At 46.0% G+C, this 22,434-nt stretch overlaps 1 protein-coding gene across 4 annotated transcripts in view; it reads right to left on the bottom strand.

Moving 5' to 3' along the window:
• SDK1 (sidekick cell adhesion molecule 1) overlaps positions 1–22,434 on the bottom strand; it is an 877,999-nt gene that overhangs the window by 339,351 nt on the left and 516,214 nt on the right. For all 4 annotated transcript variants that reach the window (XM_078074254.1, XM_078074256.1, XM_078074255.1 and 1 more), the window contains exon 5: positions 11,575–11,708. In XM_078074254.1, the coding sequence (XP_077930380.1) occupies positions 11,575–11,708 (134 nt within the window). The remainder of the gene's footprint in view (positions 1–11,574; positions 11,709–22,434) is intronic.

The raw sequence follows: 22,434 nt of genomic DNA, 5'->3' as shown, positions 1-22,434 counted from the left end.
AGGTGGGCTATAGCCCCCAAATCCATTCTCAGTTAAACAAGCAAACAACTAATGAATCCCCCGGGGCCAGCTGGTAGGTCTCGGTTTTCAGCTTCTCCAGCTCCGATGTCGACTCCTGAGTCCATGTCAGGGACCAAATGGAAAAATAGCTAATTCTCTCGGGAGTTCCAGTAGGAGCTACTGCGCATGTGGGTTGGTGTCTGAATCTTGCTCCCCAGGAAAATCCCAGAACCAAGACAGCCTTCAGACTTCCCAGATGGTCGTTCAGGTATACAGCCAGGGTGGACCAGAAAATTCTCAGCTCACGTTTTCCTCATCTATGGGACCATGTAAAATAACAGGCTTTGGGATTCCACCTGAAAAAGCTATACTTACAAATGCTCCTGGGCAAACAGCAAGTTACACTGACAACCAGCTGTCACGTTTCTTACCGCCCCTATGACTTGCTTTACCAAAGACAGAGCGACACTAGGCTCTGAGGGTAGGCACTGACTTTGTGCCAAGGAGGGTATTCCTGGAGACTGTAAAAGGTGAGAGGGTACACAGATGGAATAATTACCCGAAAGAACAAAGAATCACAGGTGGGGCTATTGCTAAGAACTCGATAATTAGAACAGACAGGGTCTACACCTTAAGACAAATTTCTGGTTCCTATTATTTCTGATATAAATTCTATTGGTTTTTACACCTCAGATACAAGTGTTGTGGAGAAGTGGGGAGTTCGGCTCTCTGGATTTGGGAATGGTCTTCAGAGTTGCTTTACTTTAACAGATGCTTTCTACCTGATTTTCTTAAGGCTTGATTTAATATCACAACCACACTGTAAAGATCTACAATTTTAATTACCTGCTATAACTGCCTTCTATAAGAGCCAAAAGAACGTCATTTACAGTGATCAGCAATAAAACATTATGACTAAGTTGTAAAGAAGAATGGAACCGTTATCAGAAGGTGACCAGTTGTTAGGCTGCAAACAGAAAAGCAGCAACCGGAGTAAGAACTTTCAACATGAGCTTAAAAGCCGAAAATGATCTGCAATATAAATAAACTCAACAAATAAAATGGTGAAAAATCTCTTTGGGAGAAGACAGACTTGGGTTGAAAGTAAAATGCGTAATTAACTGTGTAGCCTTGTGCACGCTATTTATTCCCTTCATTTGCTTCCTCATTTGTAACATGGGGATAATACTGACCCCTAGGGCTTTTTTAAAAATGAGGGCTGAGATTACGTGTAATAGTTACACACTGGACACAGAGCAGACGCTCAGTAAATGACGACTGCTCGTCTACCGCAATGCCCTGCATTTTCGTGTCCCCTCAAAGTTCTTGGGTTGAAATCCTAAACCCCGATGTGGAGATTTAGGCATCAGGAGGTGGGGCCTTTCAGGGATAATCAGGCCATGAGGATGGAGCCCCGTGAAGGAGATCAGTGCCCTTATAAAAGGGGCCCTTCCCCCCGTGTGAGGGTACGGAGAGAAGTCTCCAGCCCAGAAGAGGGTTCTCACCAGAACCTGACATGCTGGCACCCCCAGCCCCTGGAACGGTGAGACGGAAATGTCTGTTGTCTATGGCATTTTGCTACAGCAGCCCAAACTACGGCAACCGCTATCACACGCTTTCATCCCACGTTCAGCCAGATCATGTCTTCCCATCCTTACCTGACTGCTCAAAACCAATGTTAGCACCTGGACTATCAGGCCTGCCCTCCACAACATCGGCCATTACTCAAGAGGCTGGTTCCATTCTCAGCGTCCCCTCCAAATCAGAAAATCACATATTCTCCTTTTTCTGAAGGGTGAGCTACGAAGACAGTCTAGCCCAGCAAGTCGGACAATGTGGAGTTGGCAAACCTCAGAAGTTCTGGGGGAAGACAAACTGAACAAGTATTTCCTGATCAGTGGCTTCGGAACACCAAGTCCATCCGTAAAAGGAAAGGGTACCCCAGGAAGAACAGAGTGCGATTATTTTGTCTGGAAAAGAGTGAAAGCTCGAACTAACCATGGTTGTCATCTCTATCCAACTACTGAGTAAACACAGCTTTTCACAGAAAACTCTACTTACATCTAACAACTGGTTCTGTGGCCCCATCTCCGCTGATGACCATGACTTTGTTTAGGATCTCCCCAGACGAGATGTGTGATGGATGTATGTTAGAGCTGATAAAATGACTGCAAGGAAAATTCAATTTTCCATCCCCCTTGCTTGTGCCCTCTAAAAATTGCTTATCTTTTCATATCAATTATAGCGACAGGGAGAGCAGACGAAGTACTTCAATAAATGTGGCATCCGAAGGGCTCTGGGCTGGCAAGGTACTTACTGCATGAGTGAGTCACAGTGTTGAGTCCCTCCCAAACCGTGACAAGTTCTGAAATGTTCTGTTTAATTATTAAGGTCCTGCAATGACAGGATGTTAAGTCCTCGGTCACCTGAATGCAGACATGCGGCTGTTTGTTGGCTAAGGTGAAGAAACGAGATCCCAGAGTCAAGGGTAAAATTATCAGGGCTACATCTAGTCGCAGCCCTAGACTGCCCTGGTCAGAAGACTCTTGTGTTTAGATGTCTGAATATGACATTTTCAATTAGTGTATTTCACAAGGGGGCAGGAGGAGAGGTGGTTTTGAAAAATATTAAAGAAAGGCTTTGAGGGAATTTTAAAAAATCTGATTAGGCAAGTCACTACCAGATGACAATATCTGCTCTTAAATAATCATCCCATATTGGGAGAAGCAAGCGAATACTGATGCTTTGTTTACTGAGTCCACCTGGCCCCTCACTCTGGGATGTGGCTTACTCCCGAGGCAGAATCTGCCACGGCAGGTCCCCAGTGAAGGCCTGTGCATGTCACCGGGGCAGATCACGTTTTACTCTACGTCCCACGTGGTATGTAATGCACGCTGGGTGACAACACACGAGCTGTTAGGAACCGTAAGTACCACTGTGCCGCTCCGTTAGCGCTCTCGCCTCGCCCACCTCACCCTTTGGCAAACCTGTGCTCCGGTGAGTGAGCGGGGTCTCATCACAGCTCCAAGTGTACCTCTGTTGGTTGCAAAAGGGTGCCAGCCTCCCGGGCTGCATGTGCACGAACAGTACGCTGGCTCTACCGAGACTGAATGGTTCTTGGGAGTGGTTCTGGCATCGAAACAGCCTCCCTTTTAAAAACAAAACCAAGCTCTTCCGAGGTTTGAGTGTGGAAAAGCCCTTGACCGAATCTCCAATACAAATGGGAGGGCTCCTTCCCCTGAGCTCTGCCTTCTCCTCACTTGGACACAAACTGACACAAAAGCACACACAGCATCCAAAATACATGCTGCTCCCGCTTCACAGGAAAACCCAGGGGGCTGGGGGCTCAAAGAAGCTGTGTCTTGAATCCCTAACTCCCCACTCACTATTCTTGTGATTTTGGTCGATGACCTGACTTCCTGGGGCTTCAGCACCCTCAGCTTTGCACCGGTGTTCTCACTCACTCACAGGCTGTTGTGGGGTTGAACAGGGAAAATGTCCATGAAACGCCAATCTAGAGCACAAGGCTAATCAGGGCCCTGCTTCTGCCTCTCCCTCGGGGAATCACTGAACAGCACACTTATTTATAAATTATCATCAAATCTGCATATAGGTCGGAACAGTTTTTGCTCCTACATCACCTAGAAAAGTTTTGCAAAACTCTGTTGTTCCACAGCCGACATTAACAATGTTAGCACCTCACATTTTTCAAGACCGATTTGAAGGACTGCAGAGAAGATCACTTCTCATGTCTTTTAATATCTGACTATGCTGGTGTATTTTAATACAAGACAAGTCTGTGGCATTCTTTTATGTGTGTCCAAAGGAATCTAGATGCCTGATTGAGTGGGTCTAAGGATTTGATACACATCATCACGCACTGAGAAAAACACATGAGCAACCTCCAATGTTTAGTGGCCAGAAATCTGACCTCATTCCTTTTTCTTCTTGAACCTGTATTTCCATTCCACACCTCCCACAGAATTTTATCGTAATTTATTACATTTAATGATGCAAAGTATTTTATTGATCACCCTATCACAGCCTCTGATAAAATATGCATATAAATTAAAATTTCCCAGCAACCATATGGCTCTGGGGTTAAAAAAAAGTTCTCTCGGATTGAGTTACTGTTACAATTATTATTTGTACTCAATTAATCAAAACAAATGTAAAACCAATTTTGATGAATATTACATATAAAAGAAAAAAAAATCACTGAAAATGTATCTCTTTGTGACATGGATAGAGGTTTACCCTGATTCTCATACTACTTCCTTTTTGTAGATGAGACTCCTGTGAAATTATGTTCATGTAGAAAAGCACATGAGGATGGAAGGAATTTTATTCAAGGATATCTCTCGATTCTTTTAGTCCCTTCTGACTTCCACAGGGTAATTTATTAGGATAGACTGCTTTTTGTTCCAATCATAAATAAAGCTTAGCACACAGAGGCTTACTCCCTGCTCTCTAACGCCCCAGTCCATCGGGGTGACTCTCCTGGCGATTCTGTCCATGTGCTGATTCAGATATCTAGGCAGCTTCCAGCCTGTGGCCCCGCCAATCTCCATACGTGGCCCGGCCATAGGGAAGGGAGAGCGTGAAGGTGACTTGCTGCCTCAAATCCCTGGCCTGGAAGTGACATGCTTCATTACACTCACATTTCATTGACGAGAGTTAGTCCTGTTACCCCCCCAAAATTCCAAGAGGGCTGGAAATGTCTTCCTGTCCTACAAGTTGATACTACTCTGTATTAGCAATCTTCAAAAATTATCTGTAATAAAATATCCACCGACAATGGGTGTGGGTATTGCCTCATTTTGTAGATAGCAAGAAAGTGAAAACACCTGATTTATAAAATGGTTTATTTCCCAGTTATTAGAGTACATCACTTCCACAACTCTGACAGACGCTTAGAATTCTCCCTGCGTTTGGCGCCTGGCCATTTACACCCGCACGCAAGGCCTGTATTAAAGGTTCAGGACATGTGTGACTCGCACCTGTGAGAGAGGCAACCCCGTGCAGAGCCCCCGGGACTCAGGCACGTGCACACACACCTGCTTTTAGGAAGAGCACAGGAAAGCGCCTGGAAATAGGTTCCCGGAAGAGTCTATGTGCCTGCTTGCCCCCTCAGCAATCTGTGTGCCCCCCCCAGAGGTCTGCCTCTCCCAGTGTGAAGACAGCTGCTCTGGGAGACTGGGGATACTGGGCTATCCCAGATTCATTCAGAAGTTGCGGGCATTACAATTCACAGTTTAACCTGATTCCCTAAGATTTACCAAGGGGGAGATTAGGCTGAGATCAGCCACAAAGGAGAAAGATGGGCAGCGTGGGAAAAGAAGATGGGCGAGAGCAGGGGTAGGGAACAGAAATAAGGGGTCTATCCTAACTAATAACAGAAATGTCATGTGGGCTGTGGAGAAAATTATGGCCTTATTATTGTCTTCTTCATCTTTGGTTTTTTTTTTTTTCCTTTCTTTTAAGCTGAAGTCTGGTTGGGAATCACCGGTTCTACTTGATTCTAAGCCCATCACTAATCCATATAAACATACAACTGGGGTTCAGAAACAAAATATTAGAACAGGCATTTGTATCTATGTTTTTAAACCAGAGCCATAAGAAGAACACTGATCTTTAATAATGCCATTTATTATGCAGGTCAGGTCTCTCAGTGGGATGGCCCCATGTCACACACTGTAAGGCATGTGATCTCAGGGGTAGAGCTAAAAATGTTCATTTTCAAGAAGGTTCACAGGATGCCTTTGTGTATCTGTTTGCTCTCAGAACTTGCCAAAGGGTAGGTGTCCTTGTATGGAGTGGACCCTTGAACAACATGGGGTTTCGGGTTGCTGACACCCCACACGGTTGAAAATCTGTGTATAACTTTTGACTCCCCCAAAACTTAACTACTAATAGCCTACTGTTGCCAATTACATAATAGTCGATTAACATACATTTTATGTGTTAAATACATTATATACTATATTCTTACAATAAAGTAAGCTAGAGAACAAAATGTTATTAAGAAAATCATAAGGAAGAGAAAATACACTTAGAGAACTGTACTGTATTTACTGGGAAAATTGTGCGTATAAGTGGACCCATGCAGTTCAAACCTGTGTTCTCCAAGGGTCAATTGTATTTGGTTTTAACTAAACTCTCACAGAATAGATAACCGGATACACGTGACCGTGAAGAAGCACAGATCTGAGGTACTCCCGAGGGGAGCACAAATGACAAACGGCAGCATGGAGACCTTCATCAGCAACGACACCGGATAAATAGTACTCCTTAAACAGATGTCACAAGAATTTGTCCAAAAAACTAGACCATCATCAGGAAGGCCACTCACAAAGTGTCTGTTGTGCCATGAGACATGAACTAAAGATGAAATGAATCTGAAAATTAGTAAGGGGAACCTCACTAAAGTGGGCTTAGGTGGCTAGAAGGGGAGGCTGGGAGCCCACGCTTGACATCGATTACAGGAGGAACTGTCAGTTACAGACCCAAGAGCAGAATGGTCAACAGGACCATTCCCAGTTCCAGGCCCCAACAGGGAAAGATGTGCGATGCATCTCCTCCAAGAAGTCAACCACCCCTGCGCCTGGGTGGCTCAGTCGGTTGAGCATCCGACTCTTGGTTTGCGCTCAGGTCATGATCTCAGGGTTGTGAAACCGAGCCCCATGTGGGGCTCTGCCCTCAGCGGGGAGTCTGCTTGGGATTCTGTCTCTCCCTCCCCCCCGCCCCTTCCCCACTCACACTCTCTCACTCTCTCTCTCAAATAAATAATCTTTAAACAACAAAACAAAACAAAAAGAAATCAACCACCCCTGCAACTCAGCCAATCAGGAATCATCATTACCATGAACTCTGGCTTTTTTCCAACAGACTTTTGTTCAAACCCCCTGCAACTTCCTCTTTATTCTCCAAAAACAACATTCCTGTTTTGTTTCTTGGATTTGCCTATGGTTTTGCCATAGTTGGCCTGTCCTGAATTGCACTCTCTGTTATTCCTGAATAAACCCACTTCTGCTGGAAAAATCACTTGTCTTATTTTTGAGATTAATAAGATGTTCATGATTAGCAAGATACTTAAGATACCATTTATTTCACCTTTATCTCCTTTGTATGATAGTTCTATGCTTCTAATTTATAAATAACTGAGTATGCATGTATGAGGGGTGAATGCACAAGGCTTGTTTACTGATGGAGTACCCACAAAATCGCTTTAGAGACCATAGCCTACAGTCTGTTCTGCTCGCGACCAGCTCCAGGATGCCATGACCCGAGCACGTCTTATGCTTCATTACACACCCCACTTAGAAGGTTCAATACATCCGAAATGATTAGCTCATTACTCTACCATAAGTACACTTCCTATTTATGTTTCTGAAAATTCTGGCAGTAAAGTTCCATCCAATGTATAAAGCTATAGCTGGATTCTAAATTCATCATCTGTGGTATGGACACTGTCTCTGGATAGGTTTCCAGTAATATTTCAAACTGTTCCTATTGCTTTGGGAATCATGTCAGAGTACACTTGAAAGGCTTCTGCCTTGCCCCTTTCTCCCAGAAATATTTAAGGCACAAAGAAAATGCGAGAGAATTTTATCTGGGCGCACAAAAGCCATGTTTTACAGGGCGGTTCTCTCAGACATTATTCTCAGGAATCCACTTTCAACTACTACACATATATGAGGTCTGCAGTTAAATTAGCATTATAGAGGACAAAAGAATGTTAAGTGGTCTTCAGAATGAAAAGCAAGGGTTTGTCAGCCTGAAGGAGGATCAGCTGAAATGATATCCTATCTGCGGATGCTGTTTGAAGAGGAGGCATTAAAATGAAAGAGGTAAAAACACAGGAAGGAGACGGGCACCGCTTCCTTTTCAATCCTCCTCCCCGCCAGAGGCTCTCATTACACTGGACATCTTGCACGTTGGGTCAGAACCCATGATGGGTCAAGGTGTGCACAGTGGCATCTACACAATGACGGACTCATCATCATACAGAATTCCTCTCATCTCCTGACTCTACCCTTTTTTCTGATTTTAAGAAGAAACTTATTCACATATTAATTCAGTTCAGAAGATCTGATCCACCAAAGTTAACTCAATGTAAAATCTTCAAAGTGAAAACCAAAAGCAGGTTGACAGGTTTATAAAGCTTGCCTGGGTCTGACCTCAGAATAGAAACGTCTACTCTCGGGTGAGTTCAGCCCATTCTTTTTCTGGCGCGCACCTGAGCTGCGGGAGCCAGCTATGAAAAATTCATGCAGGACGCTTCAGCAGTCCCACCTATGTCCTTAACATCTGCTGGCTTCACGTCACATTAAAACTTCAAAGTGAATCCACCCCTGAGATGGCAGCGAGCTTTCACTGGGGAGCAGGAGAATGGATAGTTCAGAGATGGCCTCTCCTTCTGGACAGGAAGTATCTGTGCAGAACACGCTGCAATTTATCTTCTTAGCCACACAAAAGGGGCAGAAATGGGAAGAGACAGTAACGCCATCTACCAAACATGCACAGAACAGCGGGTGGTCTGGTGGAGGGGCTGCATTTCCCTTCTAATTGTCATGCTTTTTTAAACATTTATTTATTTTTATCTGAATCCTCTCTATCTTTTGCTTCCCATAAGCTTCAAGTGTAGCCAAAACATTTAGCGACTGAAAAGGGGGTGAGGTTTTGAACTCTCATGTACACGGTTGTTTGGGAAGATACATTATTTGCTCCTGTTAGCTGGGTGTTAAGGCATCACTCATTTAGATGTTTTGAGACAAGGCTGACCCCTGGGTGCTATCCCACTTCGACGCCAGGCTGTCCTGCAGGAGGAACTGCTTATTACTATGACAGGAAACAAGAGGTGGGGCCGCCTGGCACTCTCCAATTTTAAATTAATTATAGTACGATCCACCAGGAATTTAATTTCCAGTACCCTACCACCTCAATCGTATTCACTACATAAAGGTTCCTTATTTTAGTCTCCTGCTGCTGAAGAAAAAATTATCTTTGTTAAATGATAATTGGCTGTAATACCTTTTGATTCTTCAGAAATGCTGGCTGGCAAGTTTTTTTTTTTTTAAATTTCATCAATCTTGTTTGGTGTTTTTACAAAGCCTCCATCAGAAAAAAACAAAACAAAACAAAATAAGATGTCTAAGTCTGCAGGACACAGCGTGTCCTACCACCAGCACAGACGGGTCCTGAGGACACCTAACCCCATGATAAACTTAGAGGGGTTGCACGTCCCCCTTCCCCGGCCTCACCGCGCACTGGCGTGGGCCCGAGAGCGGTTCTGCTGCTGAGAGCATTTGCTGCGGTCCAGAAAGGAGCAGCCCTTAAACATACAATTCTGGGGGCTTCTACAGATTTATCAATATTTCTGATCTTTAGAGGTTTCAAAATAGAATTTTTAGTGTGAAAATGCATAATAAAGTGCCATTTAACTTTTAGCTAGATCCAATATGTCAATAGAATGTTATCCTGAGAATTAAAATAAGGCTGCTTCCTCAATCTTCTGACTCTTCACATGTTACTTGGTCCCAAATAAAAAGCAAAGAGTATATAAGGAAACAGTGTGCAGGTTTTCTCCCAAGATTTACAGTAAGTCCATCCACATCATCAACCTCTTTATATCTCACCTTCTGTACATTTTACCTGGTGCCAATGAAAAGATAAAAATATACAAGGGAACAAAATGCAAGGCAGTTAATTATAATATTTATGAGCTGCTTCCAATATACTTCTTGGTAGGAGTAGAAACTGAAATTACTGAAAAAGAATTTACATATTCCAATTATCTAACGCCATGGTATTGCATTAGGATGGCAACTTGCAAACTCACTGTATTGGCTTTACTTCCTACTGGCCTTTCTAGAACAGGCATGTGGGAAACTACAGGGCAGACTATTCCCCAGCTCTGTGAGGTCAGCATCACGGTAACCAGACTATTCGTGGACCTTTTTTCCCCTCTTCCAACCGGCTAAGACCAATTTCCTTGTTTCTGACCTAGAATTCTCCCAATCTGACCAATTATTATCCTGGTATGTATATTACAATTGAGTGCTAAATCAATTTTCTAAACAGAATAAATGGTTCTAATTGTAAAACTCAGAAATCACTAATCAATCTATTTGATAACACAATTTCCATCCTTTATTATCAATATTGAAAAAAATCTTGATAAGTCACATTTATTTCTATTATGATTCTTGATTCAAAAGCCCACACCCAGTCAACGCACATAACTCTCCAAGGCATTAAAAAGGCCACGGTGACGGCCCAATCCGCACACAATCTGTGGTCTGGAGATCAGAATTCAACTCGTAGGAATGGAGCTGCTGATGGCAGGATGACGGCCGCTTAGGAGCACTTACCAGGAAAAGGACGGGCCGTGACAGAACACTCAGTTAACCCCGTGGTCTCCTGCCCCACATTTGCGGCAGACATTCACCCAGTCAGTCCTACTCCGCTTCACGCAACTGTGATCCCATCCCACGTAAGACACGAAACTTTTCAAACCACCTGCCGGGGAAGGCCATCCCTTTGAGGTGTTTCTCAAAAAGATGACATTTACTGCTGTACAGACAAACCCATTTAATTCACTCTTGTTTGATGTGATCATCAAATTTTGAAATTTACAACCGCTTCCCAACTGTATGTTCTCAGGAACAGAGTCACTGCATTTCATCCCATGGAACTTCACGCTGCCAACATCTGGCGACCTGCCCTGCGAGGTGCACATTTTAATCTCTTTTAGCTCAGAGTTTTTGCTTCTGACCATTTCCCCCTTCTTCAGCAATCAACTCTAGCTAGAGCCTTCTTTCAAAGGCCAAATGTTTAAACTAAGTTTCCTCAAACTAAAACTTCCTTAAATAAACCGAAAGTGTAACTGTATTCTCTTCATTATTCAGTAAAATCAGGTAGAAAAAATGGTCAGCTGATTATAGTTAAGAAATACTGCTAATCTGGGGCACCTGGGTGGCGCAGTCAGTTAAGCTTCTGACTCTTGATTCTGGCTCAGGTCATGATCTCAGGGTCGTGAGATCAAGCCCTGCATCAGGCTCTGCCCTGGGCGTTGGAGGCTGCTTAAGATTCTCTCTCTCCCTCTCCCTCTGCCCCCTGCTCACTCTCTCTCTGAAAAAATAAATAAATAAAAATAAAAAAAAGAAATACTGCTAATTTTAACACAACTTAATATATATATATATTTTCTCAAAGATCTTATTTTTAAATTAAACTAACAACCTGTGCTTAATCTAGTCTCAAATTAGTTTCATAGATACAATTCCTTAAAAATCAAGATCTTTTTGTTGTTGTTAAAAACAGTACGCAGTAACTGAGCGAAAGCAAAAATATTTTAAATCCCCAAAACAAATAAGATCTTGTAGTCAGAATCACCTGTTGTGCTCACATTTTCTGCATACCACTTCAAAGAAAGCAACTATTGACACTGGATCAATATTAAACCATCGCCACTATCTTAGAGATTTATTGCAAAACGTCCCATGAGAAATATATTAATTAAATCAAGATTTTATTGCCTTCAGAATTATCATTTGGAATTTCAAAACTCACTTGCTATGCTCAAGTGAATGAGCGGGCTGGTCTTGTTCTCTCCGTTCCGCTCGTTGACGGCCTGCGCGTAGTAAGCCCCGGCGTCACCCGCGGTCGCGGCCAGGATCACCAGTTGATTTTCCAGCGTGATGGCTCTGTATCAGACAAGGGACAGCGTCAAAGCCACTCCACAGGACTTCTTGTTCGTAAGGCAAATTAATTTATTAGGCCAACTGGAAAGGAATGTCCAGGATTTAAAAAAGATCTGGAAGGACAAAAAACAAGCGTACAGGTCGACCTCAGGAATCTGGCGGTGGCTAAGCCTTCTCTGGCCCAGTTCACACTCCTGCGAGGAGGGTCTGAGCCCTCCGACCCTTGGCTGTGAGGAAGACAACATTTTGGAACATATATACCCAAGGTTTGTTGAAACTCAAAGCTTCCTCTGTGAATCTGTAACAAGTCAGAAGAAATTCCAGAGAGCTGGGTCTTTTCCCTTCAAGCAGGGCTGTTTGATCACACAATGGTCACAAACTTCAAAAATGCAGGGCTGAATCACCCCAAACCTGGACTGGGGGCAAATGAATTCACTGCAATTTCCTCTACCTCCCAAGGAGCCTCATTAGAGCCCCTGTACCTCTATTTCTCGACTAGTGGGTAGAAGAAAAGTTGCCAGTGGGCAGCACTGACCCCTTTGACTCGATTTTCCCATAACCGCTAATGCTAGGACTGCACATTCTTCACCTGGGCCATCTCCCCACATCCAGAGGTACAAACAGTCTAGCCCATCATCACTGAGACCTTTTCGTATACCCCAATTCTGCTGCAAAAAGGAACCTCGGAGACACATTTGACCCACCACCTTCTCTTTAGAAATGAGAAAACTGAAGATCATAGAGGTTAAGTTATTTGTTCAAGGTAACATAGCAAGGTGACAATACCAGAGGGAGGACCTGTCTTCCCACATGTGGACTGGTGCTCTGCCGGGCAGATCACACACAGTCTCACCAGAGTACTTACTTAAAAGAAGAAGAAAAAAAAGTAACAAAGATACAACTTCCATAAATCCAAGCAGCTTTTAATGAAAATAAGTGTCCTAGTATCCTTTGCTCTTGCTATAATTTGCAGAATTTGTTAACAAAGCAAAAAGATACAAAGGGTGGACTGGGCGTTGCAGGTAAGACACATTCTGAGCACCCAAATACACTTTAGTCCCTGCTCTTATCCAAACGCCGGAAGCACCCGGGATGCGGAGTGAAGTGCATTGCTGCCCACAGGTTGTTACTTTATAGGGAATACGTTTATTTGTTCATTTTAAATCCTAGACAGTCGTAGCCCTTCCAAATTCAGATAAGATCTCTGTTCTGGTAACAAAAAAACATGCAAACTGCAGGACCGGTCATGGGGAATTTTACTGTAATAATAATCTTTTCCTTCCTGCTACCTTCTGGAAAGCTTCTTCAGACACTCTTCACTTTCACACATTATACAAGATTACCTTACAAAGTTACTGCTTGTTCAGGGTTCCGTAGGATATACTGCAGTTTGAGGCCTCTGTGACTAACCTACCTCCTTTATCACTTACGAAAATTTCCCTATTAATAGGTTTTCAATTTTTAGTCCCATAAAAATATCTCAAAGTTTTACCATAATTATTTATGACTCCTTTATAGATTCCTTTATAGAACCATAGAAATTGTTCCATTTTATTTTAGTGTATGTTACCCTGGCACCTAAAATTAAATATGAATATTTATTACACATGAAGTTACACATTTAATAGTTTAATTTAAAAAACTGAGTATGTCGTAACTTTTTTCCCTAACATCTGATTTTTGCTGTAGTAATTTCAAATATGTCTATTATTTCTCAGAATTATTCTCCAAAAATGCCTATTAATTCTCTATATTATTTATGACATTGTCTCAAGGGTATTGAAAATAAAAAGCACATAAGGAATAAAAATATGAAAGTTTACATCTATTATAATTTGTATCTTTAAGCTCATTTTTTTCCTTCTAGGTTTTAATTTCTAGACCACTTCAAGTCAAAAATTATGAAGAAAAACTTGTCCATGCCAAAAAAGACAGGACAAAAATGCCTAAGCTTTAGAGAACATTAGATTAATGAGGATCAGTTCCCCAGAAGACTTTATTCTTTCTTCCCATCCAACTCTTTCTGAACAGAGAATTTCTACAAAAGAAACTGAGTTTTTAAAATGAAAATTAAACCATCTGAAGACATTCATCTTAATTTCAGATAATTCAGACAACTGTTATAATATATAAGAAAAGAGCAATTTTTAAAGACATTGAAGCGGGTTCCATGCATTCATTCTCTGAGTCTTCTTCCCTAACAGACCCTGATTCTGCTGTGCCCACGCCTGGCCCAGGCTGCCATGGATGCCAGGAAGCTGGCTCATTCCCAGCGCCAGGTTTGGATCTTGGTCATCAGAGGCCTGGCCCAGGCTGCCATGGATGCCAGGAAGCTGGCTCATTCCCAGCGCCAGGTTTGGGTCTTGGTCATCAGAGGCCTGGCCCAGGCTGCCATGGATGCCAGGAAGCTGGCTCATTCCCAGCGCCAGGTTTGGATCTTGGTCATCAGAGGCCTGGCCCAGGCTGCCATGGATGCCAGGAAGCTGGCTCATTCCCAGCGCCAGGTTTGGGTCTTGGTCATCAGAGGCCTGGCCCAGGCTGCCATGGATGCCAGGAAGCTGGCTCATTCCCAGCGCCAGGTTTGGATCTTGGTCATCAGAGGCCTGGCCCAGGCTGCCATGGATGCCAGGAAGCTGGCTCATTCCCAGCGCCAGGTTTGGGTCTTGGTCATCAGAGGCCTGGCCCAGGCTGCCATGGATGCCAGGAAGCTGGCTCATTCCCAGCGCCAGGTTTGGGTCTTGGTCATCAGAGGCCTGGCCCAGGCTGCCATGGATGCCAGGAAGCTGGCTCATTCCCAGCGCCAGGTTTGGATCTTGGTCATCAGAGGCCTGGCCCAGGCTGCCATGGATGCCAGGAAGCTGGCTCATTCCCAGCGCCAGGTTGGATCTTGGTCATCAGAGGCCTGGCCCAGGCTGCCATGGATGCCAGGAAGCTGGCTCATTCCCAGCGCCAGGTTGGATCTTGGTCATCAGAGGCCTGGCCCAGGCTGCCATGGATGCCAGGAAGCTGGCTCATTCCCAGCGCCAGGTTTGGGTCTTGGTCATCAGAGGCCTGGCCCAGGCTGCCATGGATGCCAGGAAGCTGGCTCATTCCCAGCGCCAGGTTTGGGTCTTGGTCATCAGAGGCCTGGCCCAGGCTGCCATGGATGCCAGGAAGCTGGCTCATTCCCAGCGCCAGGTTGGATCTTGGTCATCAGAGGCCTGGCCCAGGCTGCCATGGATGCCAGGAAGCTGGCTCATTCCCAGCGCCAGGTTTGGGTCTTGGTCATCAGAGGCCTGGCCCAGGCTGCCATGGATGCCAGGAAGCTGGCTCATTCCCAGCGCCAGGTTTGGGTCTTGGTCATCAGAGGCCTGGCCCAGGCTGCCATGGATGCCAGGAAGCTGGCTCATTCCCAGCGCCAGGTTGGATCTTGGTCATCAGAGGCCTGGCCCAGGCTGCCATGGATGCCAGGAAGCTGGCTCATTCCCAGCGCCAGGTTGGATCTTGGTCATCAGAGGCCTGGCCCAGGCTGCCATGGATGCCAGGAAGCTGGCTCATTCCCAGCGCCAGGTTGGATCTTGGTCATCAGAGGCCTGGCCCAGGCTGCCATGGATGCCAGGAAGCTGGCTCATTCCCAGCGCCAGGTTGGATCTTGGTCATCAGAGGCCTGGCCCAGGCTGCCATGGATGCCAGGAAGCTGGCTCATTCCCAGCGCCAGGTTTGGGTCTTGGTCACCAGAGGCCTGGCCCAGGCTGCCATGGATGCCAGGAAGCTGGCTCATTCCCAGCGCCAGGTTGGATCTTGGTCACCAGAGGCCTGGCCCAGGCTGCCATGGATGCCAGGAAGCTGGCTCATTCCCAGCGCCAGGTTTGGGTCTTGGTCATCAGAGGCCTGGCCCAGGCTGCCATGGATGCCAGGAAGCTGGCTCATTCCCAGCGCCAGGTTTGGGTCTTGGTCATCAGAGGCCTGGCCCAGGCTGCCATGGATGCCAGGAAGCTGGCTCATTCCCAGCGCCAGGTTGGATCTTGGTCATCAGAGGCCTGGCCCAGGCTGCCATGGATGCCAGGAAGCTGGCTCATTCCCAGCGCCAGGTTTGGATCTTGGTCATCAGAGGCCTGGCCCAGGCTGCCATGGATGCCAGGAAGCTGGCTCATTCCCAGCGCCAGGTTGGATCTTGGTCATCAGAGGCCTGGCCCAGGCTGCCATGGATGCCAGGAAGCTGGCTCATTCCCAGCGCCAGGTTGGATCTTGGTCATCAGAGGCCTGGCCCAGGCTGCCATGGATGCCAGGAAGCTGGCTCATTCCCAGCGCCAGGTTGGATCTTGGTCATCAGAGGCCTGGCCCAGGCTGCCATGGATGCCAGGAAGCTGGCTCATTCCCAGCGCCAGGTTGGATCTTGGTCATCAGAGGCCTGGCCCAGGCTGCCATGGATGCCAGGAAGCTGGCTCATTCCCAGCGCCAGGTTGGATCTTGGTCATCAGAGGCCTGGCCCAGGCTGCCATGGATGCCAGGAAGCTGGCTCATTCCCAGCGCCAGGTTGGATCTTGGTCATCAGAGGCCTGGCCCAGGCTGCCATGGATGCCAGGAAGCTGGCTCATTCCCAGCGCCAGGTTGGATCTTGGTCACCAGAGGCCTGGCCCAGGCTGCCATGGATGCCAGGAAGCTGGCTCATTCCCAGCGCCAGGTTGGATCTTGGTCACCAGAGGCCTGGCCCAGGCTGCCATGGATGCCAGGAAGCTGGCTCATTCCCAGCGCCAGGTTTGGGTCTTGGTCACCAGAGGCCTGGCCCAGGCTGCCATGGATGCCAGGAAGCTGGCTCATTCCCAGCGCCAGGTTGGATCTTGGTCACCAGAGGCCTGGCCCAGGCTGCCATGGATGCCAGGAAGCTGGCTCATTTCCAGCGCCAGGTTGGATCTTGGTCATCAGAGGCCTGGCCCAGGCTGCCATGGATGCCAGGAAGCTGGCTCATTCCCAGCGCCAGGTTGGATCTTGGTCATCAGAGGACTGGCCCAGGCTGCCATGGATGCCAGGAAGCTGGCTCATTCCCAGCGCCAGGTTGGATCTTGGTCACCAGAGGCCTGGCCCAGGCTGCCATGGATGCCAGGAAGCTGGCTCATTCCCAGCGCCAGGTTGGATCTTGGTCACCAGAGGCCTGGCCCAGGCTGCCATGGATGCCAGGAAGCTGGCTCATTCCCAGCGCCAGGTTTGGGTCTTGGTCACCAGAGGCCTGGCCCAGGCTGCCATGGATGCCAGGAAGCTGGCTCATTCCCAGCGCCAGGTTGGATCTTGGTCACCAGAGGCCTGGCCCAGGCTGCCATGGATGCCAGGAAGCTGGCTCATTCCCAGCGCCAGGTTGGATCTTGGTCATCAGAGGCCTCTACAGGTACAGGAGCCACATGTAAGACATGAGGAACTGGCATGGGACCCAGGCTGCCCCACTGGACAACGGGGAGGAGCACGCTCGGGGGAGGGCTCTCACCCCTGCTGGAGGCCAGGCAGGAAATGTGCATCCCACACCTGGAGGCTGCCAACCGCCCTCACGAGGGGGAAGGCGGCATGTAGACAAAAGCAGGAGGAGGGACAGAATTTTGAGAGTCAGAGCACATTAGACAATAGCCTGAAGGTGATGATGAGAAAGTAAGCTAACTGATCCTTTAACATGACTCTTCTATGTGTCCATAAAACATTCTGTGAAAATATCAGGTTACTGAGGAGGGGGCTGACTTCCAACATCTATTCCTCATCCCCACCATTTTATAGTAGCGACGTGGTTTGGAGAATTGACCCCAACCAGTATAAACCAATCACGGTAAGCCAATCCCTCTTGCCAGGGACTGACCGAGGAAGCCAGGCTTGAGCCAGTCGGCCTATGGCAGGTGTCTGGGGACTGTCCTTACTCTGGGGCAGTCAGGCCTAAGTTCGTCTCACCAGGCGGAAGGGCAGGATCTCCATTCATGGCTGGCGGGAACAGGCTTTTTCTCCCTCCACCAGATGTGAATGAAGAAGCGTGCTGTCCAGATGCTCATAGTGGCAACTGTATGACCACAAAGGGAAAAACCTTAGCATGAAGCTCATGATGCTGGTGGCAGGACAGAGAGAAAAGAGAGTAGCTAGGTCCTTCATCTTGATGACCCGACCGAGGCATTGAACCAACCATCCAGCAGCCCATCCTCTCTCTGGGCCCCTATTTCATGAGATGATGTACTTTATTCACGTTTAAACTTGTTTAAGTTAGGGTTTCTGTTTCTAGAAGTCAAATGAATCCCGATACAGATGCAGAACAGCATGTCCAGTGGCATCCACTTGGGTTCAAAAAGAGAAGAGTGTGTCCTCAGGGCACAGACATAATTCTCTGTATGTGTATATGTAAATGTTAACAGTAGTGAACTCTGAGTGGTAAGATTATAACTTATTTTCTTTTGATTTCTGTATTTTAAAATATCTTTCCACAGTAAATCACTTTTATTCCAGAAGAACAACTTTCAAAATGAATGCAACGGTATGCGTTTAGTACTTTGCCCATCATACAGACTACTTGGCTTTTTTATCACATAATTCCAAAGTACTAATTTAAAACTTACATTGACTTTACAGGAAAATTATAGCATTAAGCCAAGGAGATTTTTCCTTTATTTTCACTTTATTAAAATAAATGTATGTGTGGTTTTACATGAAATTATTTCCTTAGTCTTCCCCATTTTAATTCTACATTTCATTTTTTTATAATATTTTTTATTATGTTATGTTAGTCACCATACAGCACATCATTAGTTTTTGACGTAGTGATCCATGATTCATTGTTTTCGTATAACCCCCAGTGCTCCATGCAGTACATGCCCTCCTTAATACCCATCACCGGGCTAACCCATCCCCCCGACCCCATCCCCTCTAAAACCCTCAGTTTGTTTCTCAGAGTCCATAGTCTCTCATGGTTCGTCTCCCCCTCCGATTTCCCCCCCTTCATTTTCCCCTTCCTTCTCCTAATGTCCTCCATGCTATTCCTTATGTCCCACAAATAAGTGAAGCCATATGATAATTGACTTTCTCTGCTTGACTTATTTCACTTAGCATAATCTCCTCCAGTCCCACCCATGTTGATGCAAAAGTTGGGTATTCATCCTTTCTGATGGCTGAGTAATATTCCATTGTATATATGAACCACATCTTCTTTATCCATTCCTCTGTTGAAGGGCATCTCGGCTCTTTCCACAGTTTGGCTATTGCGGACATTGCTGCTATGAACATTGGGGTGCATATGGCCCTTCTTTTCACTACATCTTTGGGGTAAATACCCAATAGTGCAATTGCTGGGTCATAGGGTAGATCTATTTTTAACTTTTTGAGGCACCTCCACACTGTTTTCCAAAGTGGCTGTGCCAACTTGCATTCCCACCAACAGTGTAAGAGGGTTCCCCTTTCTCCACAACCTCTCCAACATTTGTTGTTTCTTGCCTTGTCAATTTTTGCCATTCTAACTGGTGTAAGGTGGTATCAAAATGAAATCTTCTAACTTTTAATTCCAGGGGATAGTAAGAAAGAAAATGATACACAAATTCAAAAGTTCAGTGCACTACAGCTTGGGAAAACAGAGTGTTGGACATGTGAAGAACAAGCTGAAGGGTTGCTTGCTGCCGGCCATAAGCACAGGGACAGTTCTCAGAGAGAAATCTATCAGCTGTCCTGAGTAATGGGGCTTTACTAAGAAGGAAATACAGTGGTTCAGAAGAGGACTCATTTGAAAGGGCACGTTCCAAGTGCTTTTGGCTCTGCACGTGATTCTCCCAACACTTTCTTGAGGCAGTTGGCAAAATAAGAATTCTCTATTTCGGGGAAGTTAAAACCTCAGAGGAGATCCCTGGGGTCTTTGGCCATCAGCTCTGATCAAAATCACCCGTGAGGGGAAAATGCCCCTGGACACCTAGATCCAAGGGCTTACGCATTGGATGCATGGGGCTGGGGGCGGGGCAATCAGCGGGCATATCTTCAAGTGAGCTTCCTGCCACACTTGCCAATGTCGGGGGACGTCACACTCTCAATGTCATACAGAACACCGGCTTTCCAACCTGTGGCCCCGACACCTTAATTATGGAAGCACCAGCTTGGTGGTTGATGAAAACGGCCTCACTTGTACCTCCCCCCAGGAGCTGCCCGAGACCAGGAAGGAAAGCAAGGGTAGACATTCTCCTGGACTGCCGTGGGAAGAGAACCAAATAACTGTATTCATTACTTAGATTTGAGTCCCCAGGCCTAACTCAGAGCAGAGGGCGTACAAACCTGAACCAGGTGCACACAGCCCATGTCCCATGGAGCTTAGATTCAGTGTTTTTATGAACTACAAGAAGTAACAGGAAACACTTTATTCACTTTCCCTGAAGAGCAGCAAGATACAGAGACAGGGAAGAGCCATCAAGCTTTCCACCAGCTTAGTTACCACTGTGGTCCGTGCTTTGCCAAACATTTCAATTTAATCCATGCAGGGAGTCTTTTCTATAGCATGTGTGGTTAATTTCATTAGGGCAAGTATATGGGGAAATATAATTAAATTTATATAAAGTCTTTATTCTACATTAGCTGTCAACTCTTAATTACAGATACCAGTGGGGGTACATTATAGGATAGGATTTCTCAAATGATAACTCCCTTAAACTGTCTGGATCTGAAGCATGTTCAATACACAGATGTTCCGCCTTAGACACAGTTGCCCCCAGTATTTAAGCACAGAGCCTGACAAACAGAATGTCACCAATAGATGCGTGTTGAATGAATAGAAAGAAGAAAACATGCACGTATTCATACTGATAAATTTTCTCTCACTGTTCATTTTTGAGTTTGCAACTCCATCTCGGTACCAGAACCCAGGCAAGGAAAGGGGTCACCCAACCCTTCAGTGAGTCTGTATGGAGCGCCTGTGGTGTGCATGACACCGTCCAGGGAAGGTGACCAGGGAATACGGTTACTGAGCACAAGGAGCTAAGTCAATGAGATGAACACATCCAAAAGACAGAAAAAGAAAATGATAGGTCTGTGAAGTCCCAACTATATTTTATAGAATTTTAGAGGAGGAGTAGAGAAGCCAAAGAGGCAGCTGAAAATGTGGAGGTCTGACCACATCCATCTTCCTGGTGACAGCTTCTTAAAAAGTGAAATGCGGATGAGATGTCATATTAGAAAGACAGGTCAGGTCTCTATCCCAGAACACACGCAATAGCTCAGTACCAGGAGGGCTGCTTCTGGGGGTGACGTGGAAGCAAGTACCAGCCTCACCTCTGTTGAGCCTCCCACCCACAAGTCTTGCCTTCCTCCTGAAGCTCTGGTCAAGGGCTCCTATTTGTCCTGCTCCAAAGGATGACGCATCCACCTTTCCCCCAAACTGTGGGCCTGGCCTGGGGCTTCCCGGACTGCTCACTAGGAGCGCGGCACTGGGTGGGCATCAGGGTCGGCTCGCCTAGCAGCACAGAGACAGAACTTCCCTGCGCCACAAAGAGAAGCAAAGAGGGACACCCTCCTGAGGGCACAATGTCTGTCTCTGAATAAAGCAGAAGGGACACCAGAGCTCAGAGCTCATTCATCTTCTCCAAGACTAGTTCCTGGTGGGTTGAGGTAAAACATGGCCTGTCTTCAAATTAAAATCTCAAATGGTCTACAGAGAAGACAGCCCCTCTTTCCACCAGTACAAGATAATTACAGACAACAGGCAGTAACTCCATGGGTAAACCCAGGCTGAAGTAATCACAATACTCTGTGTTGATAGAGAAAGGTCCTGGAAATATCCAGACAAGTGTGACCTGGACGGGTCAACAGGCCTGGAATCAGGTCTGGCTCTGGTTTGTTCCCTCAGGCTCACTACTTGGTTTTGTCATCTGTGAAGTAGGGGTGACAGGACTCACGTCAAAAGGACCTTCGTCAAGTGGAAATCAGGCAGTGACATGAGTGGGGCTGACACTAAGTCCTGTGCTCAGTGTTTGCCGGATCTGAATCTGGCTCCTCAGGTGTGGTGCGTATGGATGGCAGGTAGTCAGGTAATAAATGTAGTCTACCATCCTCCTTCTAGGGCTAAATATCAAATACTTTTCACAGTTTTACTGACCAGACTGCCATACAAACACGGCCAAGTCACGGAATTACCAGATTCACGTCATAAAATAATCCAAAGCTGCTACTCCCTAAAGCCATGTGTGCAGAAGCCAAAGTAATGCTCTCGCAAAGAAGCCTAGAAAAGCCTATTTTCAGGTACCTCCACTCATCTCCCACTCCAACAGCAAACCCTACGATAGGAGACTTTAATGCTGGAAAATCCCTGGATTCTTCTCAACACATGTTGACGTGTCATGAACAGAATCAGTCCTTTTCCTCTTGGAAAGATACTGCACAACAGGAGAGATGGGAAAGCAGTAAAGAAATTTCAGGGTAATCCGATACACCTACTGCAGCGTATATTGCATCGGGGATTTTCGGCCAGGATAAATGGATTTATTTATAGCAGTGCTTCTTAAATTTTCCAGGTATTTTTACTCATCTATTTTTCTAGTCCACTCATTTTGTTTTGCTTTTTATTTCTTTTTCTAGCTACTTTTAAAAAGCATTTTAATCAATGTATACTTTACCCAGGGCCTTTCGTTATTTTAGCTAATGGTTCCAGCTCTGGGCACAAATACGAGGCCATACCCAAATTCTGGCCTGGTCGTATGTGGAAGAATGAAGTTGACTGAGGAAGGTTCAAACAGAGCTGAAGTTCAGGCATAAAAATTCC

Source organism: Halichoerus grypus, chromosome 6, assembly GCF_964656455.1.
Source record: "Halichoerus grypus chromosome 6, mHalGry1.hap1.1, whole genome shotgun sequence".
Classification (NCBI taxonomy): domain Eukaryota; kingdom Metazoa; phylum Chordata; class Mammalia; order Carnivora; family Phocidae; genus Halichoerus; species Halichoerus grypus.
This window is presented reverse-complemented; position numbering and strand designations above follow the sequence as displayed.